The sequence below is a fragment of the Nyctereutes procyonoides genome, unplaced genomic scaffold (genome assembly GCF_905146905.1).
Source record: "Nyctereutes procyonoides isolate TBG_1078 unplaced genomic scaffold, NYPRO_anot_genome, whole genome shotgun sequence".
Taxonomy (NCBI): Eukaryota; Metazoa; Chordata; class Mammalia; order Carnivora; family Canidae; genus Nyctereutes; species Nyctereutes procyonoides.
In genome coordinates, this window is record NW_026575143.1 from 3,661,811 (window position 1) to 3,675,955 (window position 14,145).

Genomic DNA, 14,145 nt, shown 5'->3' on the forward strand with positions numbered 1-14,145 from the left:
GGTTTTAATTTACATGCAAATTTTAAAATTCTCTAAAAAAAAAAAAGCAGAAACTTACACTTCGAATTAATTAACCTGATACAAAGCACAGGAGAAAAAAATAACCTTACGAAATGCTTCAGAGATCTGGCATAAAGAGCTGAAGCATTACCCTGTGTGGTGAGAATACAGATAGCCTCCAGGATAAGACATCCAGCCAAGTCACATTTCTAGACTTTTGAGGTTCATGGGTCAATCTGTACTTAAGATTCTTTCATTGGTGGATATCAGTCTATGATTTATCCTCAAAAACAGAGTAGCTTTCATATTAAATGTTGTGGGCAGGAGGAGAACGCGATAGATGTAATACATATGCTTTGGAAAGTAACCTTCCTGGAAATTTTATGTAAAATCATTTGACAGACAGTCCATAATCTTTTTAAAGCTGGATAAAAAAAAAAAATCCGAAACGTGATTTTGCAAACATTTTGACATCTCCATGCGTGTTTTGAGTTTCCTGGTAATCCCAGATTTTGTGGCTTTCCCAGAATTTGGAAACAGACGTTAAGTTATATAAATTGTGCCTTTCGTGAGCGAATTAAGGGCCTTTCTGACCTAAATGATTAAATGTGTCTTTCTCTGCTTGTCTCTATTTTTCCTTTCCTCCCACTGCAGAGTTTCCAACATATGGTTTTAACTGTGAATTTGGCTGGGGTTCTCACAAAACTTTCTGTCGTTGGGAGCATGACAATCAGGTGCAGCTCAAGTGGAGTGTGTTGACCAGCAAAACTGGACCCATCCAGGATCACACAGGTAATGGAGAGTTCACTGCGGCCCCGCTTCTTTGAATTAGAGAAGGTGTTACTGTGGAGGGTGTCTGGGGTCTGTGAGATTGAGGGTGTTAGGAAATACTAGCAAACATTCACTTGCACTTTCATTTCCTGGAATTACCAAGATCTCCTTTCCTGGAAGAGATGCTCCTACACCCAGTAGCAGAGAAGGCTGATGAAATCTGGCAACTGGTGGCCTCTTGGAAAAACAGCAAACTGGGCAAAGCTTTATGTGTGAATGGCTACCTGTTGTATACTTTTAATGCACCGTTTTCATGGAAATCTCAAATACATTCAAAAGTAGAAAAGCCTCAGTGAAATGAACCCTCTATGGATATAACCCAGTTTAAACAAGCACCAAATCATAGGACTCTTATTTTATCTCTCTCACCCCTGAATCTGGATTATTTTGAAGCAAATCCAGTCATATGTCATCTCATTTATTTTGCAGCTAAAGAAACAATAAGTAAGCCTAATGCTTGCCCTCCCTTGACCCTTGAAGTGGAAGTGGAACGAGATGGGGTGGGATTCTTCTTCTTTTGATTGTCAATCTGGCCCCTTTTTTCAGAGCAGGTGGAAACCTCACCCGGCCTTCCCCACCTCCGGTCTTACTTTCCTACTATGATTAATTAGTGGCAGAGGGTTGGGCTGGGGGTCCAGCGGGGGCTGACAGCCACTCCAGTGAACTCTTTATCCACTGCCATCCTGTTGTCCTCTTAGTCATTTTGTCTTCGAGTTTGAGGTGCTGCGTAAAGATCCGGTGGCGTCCTACAAGGCCCACACATACACATGCTCCTGCACACCCACAGCACTCGATGGGCGGACTTCAACCCGACTCAGTGAAACTTACAGGACTGTTCCCTCAAGAGGTGGCTTCCCAGATGATACCCTAGAGGGACATCTGCTCTTGCTGAGAAGAGCTCTTTAAGCCAAAGTCCTCCGTGCTGGGCTTTGGATGAGTGGGTCAGTGGGCCAATGGATTAGCCGAGGGCATTTTATGCCTTTCCCATTTTGTCCTTCACTTTTTTCCTACCAGTGAATATAACCATTAAGTAGGTTGAATTGGCCGCCTTCTACCGCAGCTACCTCTTTGCCTAATGAGAATGACAAGGAAATTGGATAAAATTGGACTCCTTCAATTCTGAGACACTTTCAATTGAATCTTAAGACAAGCAGTTTTAGAAAACTTAAAATACTTTGACTGTAAATGGCACTGTACATATAAATGGCATCAAATTAACCAAATGCAATTAGCTGAAATGAAGGCAGTAATGGTGGAAAAATTGATGCAAAGTGAAGCAAAATGGCTCAGTAGGATCTGACATTCAAAGGAGGTTAAAAGCTATGTTAGCCAGAGACAAAAGCTAAAAGGCTTGCAGAAGTAAAGTGCTAATTGAGAAAATGAAGACAGAGTTCCTGACCCGAACTCTGATAAAACCCCTGAAAGGAAAAATATCAACGCTTTATGTGTTGGAGTATCAGAAAAGGAGGGCTTGTCTTAGAGTAACAGCTGAGAAGTGCAATTCCTTCAGAAGGATTTGTCTCTTTTGTTCTCCCATACACCCAGATTTGCTTGGCTGTGGTACCAGGTCTGCCCTGAAGAGAAAAAGCCTCCTACAGCAATAGAAACACAAGCATTTGCTGAGCGAGAGAGGGGTGAGCCTGACATCTGAAAGGCAGGAACTTGTTAACATAAAAAAAATCTAGATGAAAAGAGCCCTACACACAGCACACATGCACACAGATGACATTAGGCAGTACTCCACACTTTGCAAATCAGTTATGGAGATTTCTTTAAATTAGCACTGTCTAGGTTAAATATGCTGCTGTTCAATTTTGAACTTCGCTGAAGGAATCCCACTTGGTTTTCTGCATTTGGCTTCTAAGAGGGAAGCTACGTACCTCCTTACAGAGGATTCCTGAAGCCCAGCATCTTCCCTGGTTCATTGAACAAGTGTTATTTGAGGAGCCCTGTTACTTGTGAGGTGCTGTACCAGGCCCTGGGGTTACAGGAATAAAGGAGGGTTGGCCCTGCCCCAGGAGGTCAGGGTCTGGCTGTGAGCTGGAAGTGATTGCTCTGCAGGTGGAGTGAGCAGTGACTGGGAAGATAACCTGGGGGGAATCAGAGAAAGTTCTGCCCCTGAGAGTGTAAGCTGGCGTGCACAGAGGAGGAGAGATCGCAGGCGGTGTGGTTGGACAGGCTCCTCTGTGAAGTGGTTAGATATGTGGCAGGGGTGTGTGGCCCTGGGTGCCCCACGAAGAAGTGTGGCTAGGCTGATGGTAGCAAGGAGCTGCTGACAAGCTCCATGCACAGGAGCGACATGAGCCTGTTTTGAAAAGACCACAGCAGTGTGGGGGCCGAGGTCAGGGGAGATTTCTCAGGCCATCTTCCTCCCTCTACCCATGTCCAGTGTCCTCCTTCTTCCACCAGTTCTCCGGCTAGCCAAAAGAAACCTCATGGGCTCCGTAAATGTGCTTCTCCTCGGCAGCATCTCTAACTTCAGTGTTTTTCCCTAAGAATGGGGATATTGGCCACAGACGCAAGATGGGTGCCTTTTTCACCCATGCCTCTCTGTGGGCTGAGACCCTACTCACCCCGGTGAGATGGCACTGTCACACGGATGGGGAACCACCACTTGGTAAAGTAGCAGGAGAAAACAAACCCCAAGAGCAACAGCATCTGCGCGGTCATGGGGTGGGTGCTCCATAAAGACAGCGTCAACCATGCTGCTGCAGCTGTGGATTTTATTTCCACCCTCCTTTTATTATTCCATCTGTCGGTTTTCTTAAGAGGGTTTTCGTGCAATCTCACGTAAGCAGCCAGGTGAGAGTAACAAGCTGCCCGCTGACCCACCCACTTCCACCAGCACACTGTTGACACAGGCCAGAAGACACAGGATGTGCCCACATGTGCACAATGAAAGAGTATCTCACAAACACTCAAACCCCTTGGGCAGCAAACAAAACATCCTGCTGCCCACTGAGGGCCAAGCATCAGATTCACACTTACATCAGGTGAGACAGTAGAGTCGATATTTCTATTTGCAGAGCAAACAGTGAAACATGAGTTGTGTGTGTAGACCAGGTGGTGGCAGGAGGAAATGTTCCCACTGGGGGTAATTAAAAGCAAAGCCAAGAGTAAGTCCTTGCAGCTCGGCAAGTATCTACGTTGCCAAAATGGCACGTCCTAATAAGCCTCAAAAATGCAACCTTGCCTCTCCTTGAACCAGAAGCCCACATCAAACAGGAGCGGGACTTGCAGCTAAAATTCAAACTCTCAGGTGCATCTAAGGAATTTATAAGCCATTAAAATAAACTAGGGAAAAGTCATCTGAATTTGTGGGAAAAAGAAGATCACTAGATTATTTGGGAAAACTGCAAATCGATTATTATCAAGCAATTATAGTATCATCACTCAGCTGAGATGATAAATAAGAACACATCTAAATTATTCCATGTAATGTCTTGTGTTCGTATCAGTGCTGCTGAAACTATTTTAAAGTTGCACGAAAACAGGTCTGCCCTCTGCTTTCAATGTGCCTGCAATGATGCAGAGGCCAGGTGGGGTCGTAGCCCCTGTCCATGTGACAGTGCATTCCACATCACAACCATAGTGTCTGAATGAATACTGCCTTGCAGCCTTCTCCCAATCAAACACCGGCTCCAGAGGCTCGGGGTGCAGCCTTCGGTGCCGAAGAGGTCCCCAAAAACTGCACACCCTTCCCTTCCCACCGCTTATTTGGGTTCCTGGTGCTCAGCCCAGGAGAGCAAAATTGAGTCTTGGAAATTGAAAGAAGAGACGATGGAGTTGTAAATGTGGCCCCTGCCCCTAATCTGTTTTTTTTGTCACAGCAGGTGATGGCAACTTCATCTATTCCCAAGCAGATGAAAACCAGAAAGGCAAAGTGGCTCGTCTGGTGAGCCCCGTGGTTTATTCCCAGAACTCGGCCCACTGCATGACCTTCTGGTATCACATGTCTGGCTCACACGTGGGCACACTGAGGGTGAAGCTGCACTACCAGAAGCCAGAAGAGTATGACCAGTTAGTCTGGATGGCCATCGGACACCAAGGAGACCACTGGAAGGAAGGGCGGGTCCTGCTCCACAAGTCTCTGAAGCTCTATCAGGTGTGTGGTCTCCTCCACCACCCCTGCCACCCTGGAGGAGGGCAGCTCTTTCAGGGGGAAGGGGATAGTATTTTGAAGATTACGTAAATGAGACCTGGGAATTATTCCAATGATTATTTCAGGTGCCTCCCAAGCCTGGGATTTTGCTGTGGTCATGATACTGAGCTGATGATACTCTCAGCAGCATAGTTCCATCTCCAAGATTATAGGAATAGAACCAATTTGCTGTGAAAAGAGGGGAGAATGCTACTTTATAATCTATTTCTGGGTTGTCACAATGAACATTCCTTTTATTGGCTGCTGCCTCTGGTTTTAAATTTTGGATTATAAAATGAGAGTGTTAGGAGAAGTTTTATGCCATCACCAGGCAGGTTTTTTTTTTTTTTTAAGATTTATTTATTTATTTATATAGACATAGAGAGGAGAGAGAGAGGCAGAGACACAGGAGGAGGGAGAAGCAGGCTCCATGCCGAGAGCCCGACGCCCCAGGATCGCGCCCTGGGCCAAAGGCAGGCGCTAAACCGCTGAGCCACCCAGGGATCCCCTCACCAGGCAGTTAATACAGATTGATGAGCAAAACGAGTGCTTAGATGAAATCTCATGATTTTAATTTATGTGCCATAGATTGAACTGAACAAGCATTTGTAAACACTGCTATTCGGGACCAAACATTTCAATACTGTAAAAATTATCTCATTTTGTTAGGTGATTTTTGAAGGCGAAATCGGGAAAGGAAATCTTGGTGGGATTGCAGTGGATGACATTAGTATTAACAACCACATTTCCCAAGAGGACTGTGCAAGTAAGTATGAACTACTGTATAAGCCAGTGACACGCTTGCTCAGGGCATTAAGATTTTCATGCGAGGGTTTTTGTCTTGCTCATTTAAACTTAGAATTTCAATGTGGGCCCTAAGCACATCATATGAAATGCATACTTTGATACAACATGCCATAAAACCAGGTCAGTTTGCTTTTAGCTACTCCATTCTCTAACCTAGTTCATTTGGTGTCTGATTGGTACCTGCAAAACCTTGTAAATAATGTGGAATCAACCCAAAAACCATAGCTAAGAAAAAAGACTCGAAAAAGAAAAGAAAAAAAAAAAAAACAGAAGAAGGAGAAAGACTCAGAGTTTACAGGCTATGCATAACATGCCAAAACATTTTGATGAAAACTGGAAAAACTCAGACATCTGGATAATTCCAAATATCTGGGCATATAAACAAAACAGCAGGTCTTTACAAATTTTGAGCACAGTGAACTTAATTAAGATTACATTGTTAATGAATCATAGAAGCCACAATTCTTTGCTTTATTACAAGTAAGTAGATGTTTCTGACTCTAAAAGTAGTTGAAATGACTCAGCAGAATAAATGAAATTTTGAGACTTTGCATAGCATTACAGAGTTTATGGTTTCTGTTGGCCTAGTATATATGGATGAAAGTTGATGTTGAAAACCAATTCGTATTCCCTGGTTCTTGATGTATAATTATAAATAGCATCACTAATGGCAATGTAATAGCACAGTAATTAGTCTTAAGCTCCATTTGCTACACTTCAACTTTTCCTATATATCATATAATACGATGTTAATTATCACAAAATGGAATAAGCCTATTGGACAAATTTAAGAAAAAGGAGATCTGTTGGCTATAATGGGTTTTTGGTCATTTCAGTAATTTACAAAGCTTTTATTATACAATATATTGAATATGTGTAATCCTAAAGTGGCAATAATTTGATATGGTCTGTTAAAGAAATTGGGGGGAAAGAGCAGTGAATCTGCTTCTTCGTACTGTGTAAGGAAACTTATTTAATGCCATGCTACTTAGCAGATCTTTGCAGGAAACAATAACACTTAATATGTCAGTTGTGATTACTCTACAAATTGCCCACATCCAAGCCTACACTGTTGTTAAAGTATGTATTTCATGTCGTTACACAGTACATGTAATACTGTCGCTTTCTATTACAAGATGAAAATGAAGAGTTTGGAATGTGAGAGCAAACCCCATAAACTAAAACAAAGGAATAAAGTTTAATTCCACTCAACAAGTTTTAACTGCATTGCGCACTGTATGCAAAGCATCATCCAAGTGCTCCAGTGAATATACAGGGGGACAGGGCAATTCTATGAGCTTTCATGGGACTGGTCCACATGGCTGTAGTTGTTGCTGGGCATTGTACTCAGCAAGTCACAACTAAAGCACCATCAAAATACTCTATGTTGCAGTCCCAGTCAAAAGATGCCTAAGATAACTCTGTATTTACTCATCAAATATGTATTCTTATATATTTAGCCATGGATGCTATGAGACCATCAACCATTTATCAGTTATCAGTTGCACATTTATGCAACAAATATTCATGGAGGCAACTTTTCTGTTCTGGACACTGGTATAAATGTTGGGAATATAGCAGTGAATCAAGTACTCGAAACTCTCTGCCCTCTACTCAAAACCACATGGGCTGCTGGGATTCTGCTTCTTCCAGAGATTTTATTTATTTGATTTTATTATTATAGTTATTATTTCATTATTATTATCTTGAGGGGGAGGGTAAGACATAGAACACAGTCTCTTGCCTTAAAGAGCTTGTAAATACTATTTGGGAAAACAAACTAACCTTCTCCCAATTTAAGAAGAAGTTATCTACAAAAGCACAGGATGGTAGCCATACACTCAACCCCACTACTGTTTCCTGTTTCCATCAGCTTTCCCCCATACTCCAGATGCCAGAACTATTTCATTCCATTCTTCTTCTAAAACCACACATTCTGCTAACAGCGGTGTTTGCTGGATTTTGATGTGACACCAATTTCACAGTCTTTGGACACCATCTCCCCGTTTTTCCGCAGTTATGTGGTGGGGTTGGATTGCGTTAAAAACTCCCAAGAAAATCCAGCAGAACCAATAGTGCGAGTGTGTGAATGTGTGTGTACGTGTGCGTGTCGGGGTTTATGTAGTTTGTGTGTATTGGATTTTGTTGGCAGTTCAAATATCTCTTTCAATTTTGTTTGACTTGTCAGAACCATCAGACCTGGATAAAAGGAACCCAGAAAATAAAATTGATGAAACAGGTAGGTTTACCTTGTTGACCAATTTTTTGAAAAATTACTATGGCTTTCAGGATATTTATTAAACAACTTTCTGGAAATGTAGTGCACTGGTAGAGGATAGCAGTTCAAACAGAATAAACATCTCTGCCCTTGGTGCTGTGCATTGGGTCATTGTCACAGAGATCCCTCTTCTAAGTTGCCAGAAGGTCTAGGGGAACACCATGGCAGGTCCCGCTTGTGTGAGCAGCTGAGCCCTGGGGAGCTACACTGGCCCTGGCCCTGCCCTGTCTGAGCTGGAGGAGGACCTGGAGGGCAATCAGGTGAAACACTCTCACTGTACTACTATGGAAATAGGGAACCAGTGAAGACCAGAGCTTACCCAAAGACCGACCCTGATTTTCATACAGTAATTTGAAACCCACCTAAATGCTTGTCTGGTTGACATCCCAATATGATCTTTGAGGACGGAAGCCCAATTTTTATGGTAGGCTGTTGTGTTTGACCCATCTGTTCCCCTCCTCCTCTACATGGGAACTCTGACTTTATGATAATGAAGGCAGTGATGAGGATGATGATGGTAAGGTTTCATGGAGAAGCTAGTATGTTCCAGGCACTGTAATATGTTATGTTGTATGCTCTCTGAGGCATATTGAGCCCCATTTAGCTGGTAAGGAGGAGGCTCCAAGCAGTGACTTGCCTTAAGTAGCACAGTTATTTGGGTGATAGCCTCAGACTTTACACCAGTTAATCTGAAAATGTGTATTTTCCTCGACAAATTTGTGGTCAGATACAGGACATTTGATCAGAGTTGGGCCTCGCCTGACATTATTTTATTTCTAGAAGCTTCCACACCTCCCAGCCAGCAGTTATGGAGTTGGACATTTGCCCCAACATCACTCATAGCTGCCACCAGCAGTTCTGTGTCCTGCCCATGAGCATGAGCACCTGTAAAAAAAGCAGACCCAATGTAGTCAGTCCTGGACTTGATAGAGACAGATAAATGTGGCACTACACTAGGCTGATAATAACATTAGCACGGGCTCACTTAGCTTAGTTACATAGCCCACACCAAGATGTAAATTTTACTAGAGGTCATTTCAAAACAATGTTTAAAGGGAGAGAATATTAATATGCCCCCAGGCTTGTTTTCCCCTGTTTAGGGACTTGCATCTCATATTTTTAGTTTTCCTTGATTGGAATCTTTGTTGATCTGAACACCATTAAGTAAACACCATGCATGTTGTGCATTAACATTTTAGTCTCATTTCTAGTACCACGTAATTAGACTCAAAGCTCCCATGTTAATAATTTCTCATGTTCCACTCTAAAGAAAACATTTCCCCAGTGACTGAACTGCAGAGCAGCATGACTGTCTCCAGTGAAACCACCAAGGCTGCAAAGATGCTGATTATTAAATGTATTCTATTCAGCACAACACAGACACAGTCTCTAGCTTTGAGCCGTAACCCATTTTAAATGTCAGCAGCAAGCATCTGCTTTGTTCTGAAAGATCTGTCCTTCTTGAGTGAAACCACAGTGGGCTTCGGGGGGGAGTCTGTTTGATTTGAAGATTTTGCCTGTGGGGGAGCAAACACCTGCGTGAACCGCGCCCAGGCACACTGGAGGCAGCGCCACATGAAGGGCAGCTTGGAGCCTTTCCTTGTGCCTGGTTTTGGGATCAGGCAAATGCACAGGGCATGGTTAAATCCCACCTCCCCATCCCACTGGATGAACGTGTGACTAAGCATTTTGCAAAGCTTAATGACCTGGCCAGGGACTATAAACACAATCAATGTGCAATCTAGCACAGCCAGCAGGCTGCATGAAATCTGAATTAGATTAGAACCCAGGCCTCACTGTTGGCCCAGAACCCATTGCTTCCGCGTGCTAAGCTATGTGCCAGAATCGCAGCATCAACTCCCCACGACTCTCCCCTCCCACGTCTCAATTCATAATGAGTCAAAAACATCAATCTTGGTGCCTCCTGGTGATGGGGAGCCAAACCTCTCTTCAGGAATCCCCCGCAGGCTCGAGAGAGAGGACAGGCAAAACTGGAACGTGTGATTTGCTTTTTCTCTCCTCTTTCTCTAATCTTCCATCTGCTTTCACCTGGTATGTTGGCAGTGCTCACGGGGCCAATTTTGTTCTTCCCCTAGGGAGCACCCCTGGCTATGAAGGCACGGGAGAAGGTGATGAGAACATCTCCAGGACGCCGGGCAATGTGTTGAAGACCTTGGATCCCATCCTTATTACCATCATAGCCATGAGCGCCCTGGGTGTCCTCCTGGGTGCCGTGTGCGGGGTCGTGCTCTACTGTGCCTGTTGGCACAACGGGATGTCAGAAAGAAACTTGTCTGCCCTGGAGAACTATAACTTTGAACTCGTGGATGGCGTAAAGTTGAAAAAAGACAAACTGAACACACAGAGTACTTACTCGGAGGCCTGAAGGTGGACAGGTGCAACGACGAGTGGAGAATGGAAGCGGAAGGACATGACTTGAGCGTGCTGGGGAGCTGTTGGTCTCTCTCACTGTACAGGCTGGGAAGTGCGTTGATGACGCTGAGCCAGGCTTTTCTCAGGAGCTTCGATGAGTACGGCCGACAGATATGAACAAGTTAGCTGTGTTAACGATCAGAATCATGTACAGTCAGCTTTTTTTCTGTTGGTTTAATTTGAATAATCAAATGCTGGTGTTGAGACCAAGTATGAATGACTTACTGATTCGTTTCGACTGTCCCTCCCCTTCTCTCTCCTCTTCCCCTTATGGATTCTTTTCTTCGGAAACTGTGTGAAATCCAAGATGCTGGCGCCAAGTGTATTCAGTGGGGCCCTTTTGACGGACGTGCTATCTGTAGCCCAGTGCCCAGAAAATATTAGAATAACTGCACTTCAGTGGACTCCTGAAGCTGCACCTGTTGTATAATTGCCCACGTCGTGCATAGGCAGAGAAGGATTAGGATGTTCTATGTTAAAGTACTGTAGACCCTCAGTACTGGTATAGTGTGTCAGCTCTGTTTACAAAGCAATACCGTCAGATTTTCTCGATGTTCTCCAGTGTTGTACTAAACCTCGTGCTTGTGAACTCCATACAGGAAACTGTGCCCTCACCAAACACTGCTGGCAACCGGGTGTGCTGCCGACAACCGCAACGAAAACTCCTTGGCACTGGCTAGTCTATGTCCTCTCAAGTGCCTTTTTGTTTGTACTGGTTCTCATTGTGTTACATTAACAACCCGCTCTGTTTCCCACTGGTGAAAGCCCTACTCTTTAGTCAAACCCTGGTGGCCCACTGACTAAGAAGAAAGTATATTTTAGTGTGAGATGTCAGCCCCCGGGAAGGCAAGGGCTCCGAAGATTTGGCAATGTGCTTAATTGCTCTGCTTTTTCTGTAGTTCAATTTCATGTCTCTTGACCCTTTTGTATAAAGCTGCAATATTCTCTCTTATTGGTCTTTCATATGGAATGTATTTTCAAATGTAAACTCTTTCTCTCCTCTCTCTCCTCTCTCTCTCTCTCTCTCTCTCTCTGTCTTTTCTCTCTCTTAGAACTTAAGCATTTGCCATTGTCCAGAAAAGAAACTTGCAGCTTTAACCTGCTGGCAGTGGCAAACAATTTTGCTAGACTTTATGTTTAAAAGTAAATAAATAAGGGAAATTCCTAACTTTGCCCTCCAAAGTCTAACTTTGGTTTTCTTGTTAACTGGTTAAAGTGACAGTATCTTTTTTCCTTAAGCCATTTGTCTGCTCCAATCAAAATGATCTGTGATAGAATGTGTGCATTTAATAGAAAGAGTGATAAGCTGAGGGAAGAGGTAATACTAATTGGCTTTCAAGTGACACCCCGAGGAAGGACTGAGTACAGTTCTCCAAATATCCAAAAATATGTGATTTTTACACCCGGATATACAAAAATGACCCCTGAGAACCTTCTTGTTTTGCTATTGAATCAGACAAGGGAAGTGGAAGAAAGAACAGTTAATTTAAGAAAGTGACTATAAATCCTGGTGCCTGGGGTGAAGTATTCTAAGATAAGACAGGGAAAGAAAACGAGTAGAGTCAAAACAAATCTTTAAAAGCATCCATTTAGGAGCAACCCTGAATAAATAGAGACTTGACTGAATGCATCTAGAAACTTGCGATGGCTCACAAAGGAAAAGCCTGCTGTTGGCCTAAGATGGAAGCCTCGGACAACAGCACAGAGCCATAAATGTCTTATCAGGCAGCGTGTGAATTAATCCAAAGAAGCTGTGGTTGTTTTCAGTATGTTCATATCAGGCCATGGTGGACAGAAGAACTTTTAGAGTTTCCTCCCTTCCTACATTGCTATGGGTCCCGTTCAGATACGTTCGTGAGAGTCACACTTGCATCATGGGTGGGTCAGTCCATTCATCTTGGTTTAATTGGATTAAAGGATGCTCTTTGTTTCCAGGAAAGTGTGGATCACTATGAAAAAAGAATAGATTTTTATCCCCAGAGACATCCATTTAGTTGTTAGAATCGTACCAGGATGAAAGCACTAAGTAAGACCTGATTTTTTTCTTTAAGGCAACAGACTTAAAGTTGTCCTTAGCCAAGGAAAAATGATACTGCAACTTTAAATTTTAAAGTATCTTGCACTGATAAATATATTTAAAAATTATATGTTTATAAAGTTATTAATTTGTAAAGGCAGTGTTACAAAATGTTCAGTTTATATTGTTTTAGATTGTTTCGTAATTTTTAAAGGTGTAAAATAACATATTTTTTCTTTATTGAAATCTATAAGACTTTCTGTAGTAAAATGTTTTCATTTTACTGGTATATGATTGCTTCATGTTTTGTACCATCATAAAATTTTGTGCAAATTTTTTTTACAGAAATTTTTATTTTCTATGACAATATGACACTTGTAAATTGTTGTTTCAAAATGAACAGCGAAGCCTTAACTTTAAATGACATTTGTATTCTCAGACACTGAGTAGCATAAAAATCACATAGAACCGAACTGTAACTTCAATCCCAAACTATGACTACTACATTCCAAAGAGACAGTTGAATTAAACATTTTCATAAAATACCCACACCTGATGGCTTTTATTCTATTAGCTTTGTTATTGTTAAAGAAATTGGTATTATACCAGCATCGGGTAACTTTCAAGATTTTTTTTAAGTTCTTTTTGAAAAAGTATATCATAATAAGGAGAGAAGATTAAGAAGACATATCCTGAAAGTAGACTATCAACGCAAATCAGACACTGTCAGTATAAAATAAGTAATAGACTGACAGCGTTTATGTGGTGCCTGAGCTAAATGTAGGTGTAGGGCAAAGTTGAGCATGGCAATTGCAACTGGCTGTTTGGTAATTCTTGGGACAATTTCTATTCCATCTGGGACAAAAATAATAGTAACGGTAATAATAATAACAGCAACAACAAAGAAACAGAAGTGTTAAGCCAACGCATGGTGAGTAGGGCCCTTTTTAAAACTTGCTCCAACAAAATTGGCCTACACTAAGCCCCACTCTCCACAGACCAATAATTCTTTCTTTACTGTCCTCTGATTGCAAAGAAATGTAAAAGCACAGGACTTGTTGGAAAGTGAGCTGCTCTGCACAGCTCTGTAGTGAATCAATATTACTGCTTCTCTCTGCATGTTTTTGCCTTATGCATCTCCCCAGATTTATCCAAGAATGGGATATTTTCCCTATTGAGGGGATTTTTAGGACTCTCTGCTTAGGGAGAAGAGTCAGAAGGAGACAGAGCAGGGTAATCACTGAAGTTAAATTCTACTTATCTTCAAGGATGTTTCCAGAAAACATGGATTTTCTTATCCATTAATTCTGATTAATATAGAGATTAATTAAACTAGAGATGCTTTCTGAAAAATTCGAAGGGCCTTCCAGTAATATGATCTCCATTTCATTGTTTGAGAAGGCCTTAAGCCTATGTGTGTTTGACCCCTCTGCCACCCCTGGTTAGCTGCTAGGCTCCGTTCTTCTTACTGGATTAAATGAGCTACATCACTGTACAATAATACTTCCCAAAGTCAGGAATTAAATGTGGCATGAGGGTTGAAACATTTAACTTAAAGCATGAAAATTATTTATTGTTCTATCTCCTGTCTTCCCTAATAACTCGTTAATAGCCACTCAGGCTGAATTGCACTAGGTC

General features: G+C 42.3%; 1 protein-coding gene across 5 annotated transcripts in view; it reads left to right on the top strand.

Moving 5' to 3' along the window:
• The window catches only part of NRP1 (neuropilin 1), a 136,820-nt gene extending 123,768 nt beyond the window's left edge, over nt 1–13,052 (top strand). For 3 of the 5 annotated variants that reach the window (XM_055308647.1, XM_055308646.1, XM_055308649.1), the window contains 5 exons: nt 655–792; nt 4,662–4,936; nt 5,642–5,738; nt 7,968–8,018; nt 10,154–13,052. In XM_055308647.1, coding sequence (XP_055164622.1) covers nt 655–792; nt 4,662–4,936; nt 5,642–5,738; nt 7,968–8,018; nt 10,154–10,443 — 851 coding nt within the window. In that variant the 3' untranslated portion in view covers nt 10,444–13,052. The remainder of the gene's footprint in view (nt 1–654; nt 793–4,661; nt 4,937–5,641; nt 5,739–7,967; nt 8,019–10,153) is intronic. The other 2 variants (XM_055308648.1, XM_055308650.1) reach the window with 1 other exon arrangement.
• The last annotated feature ends 1,093 nt before the right edge of the window (nt 13,053–14,145 follow it).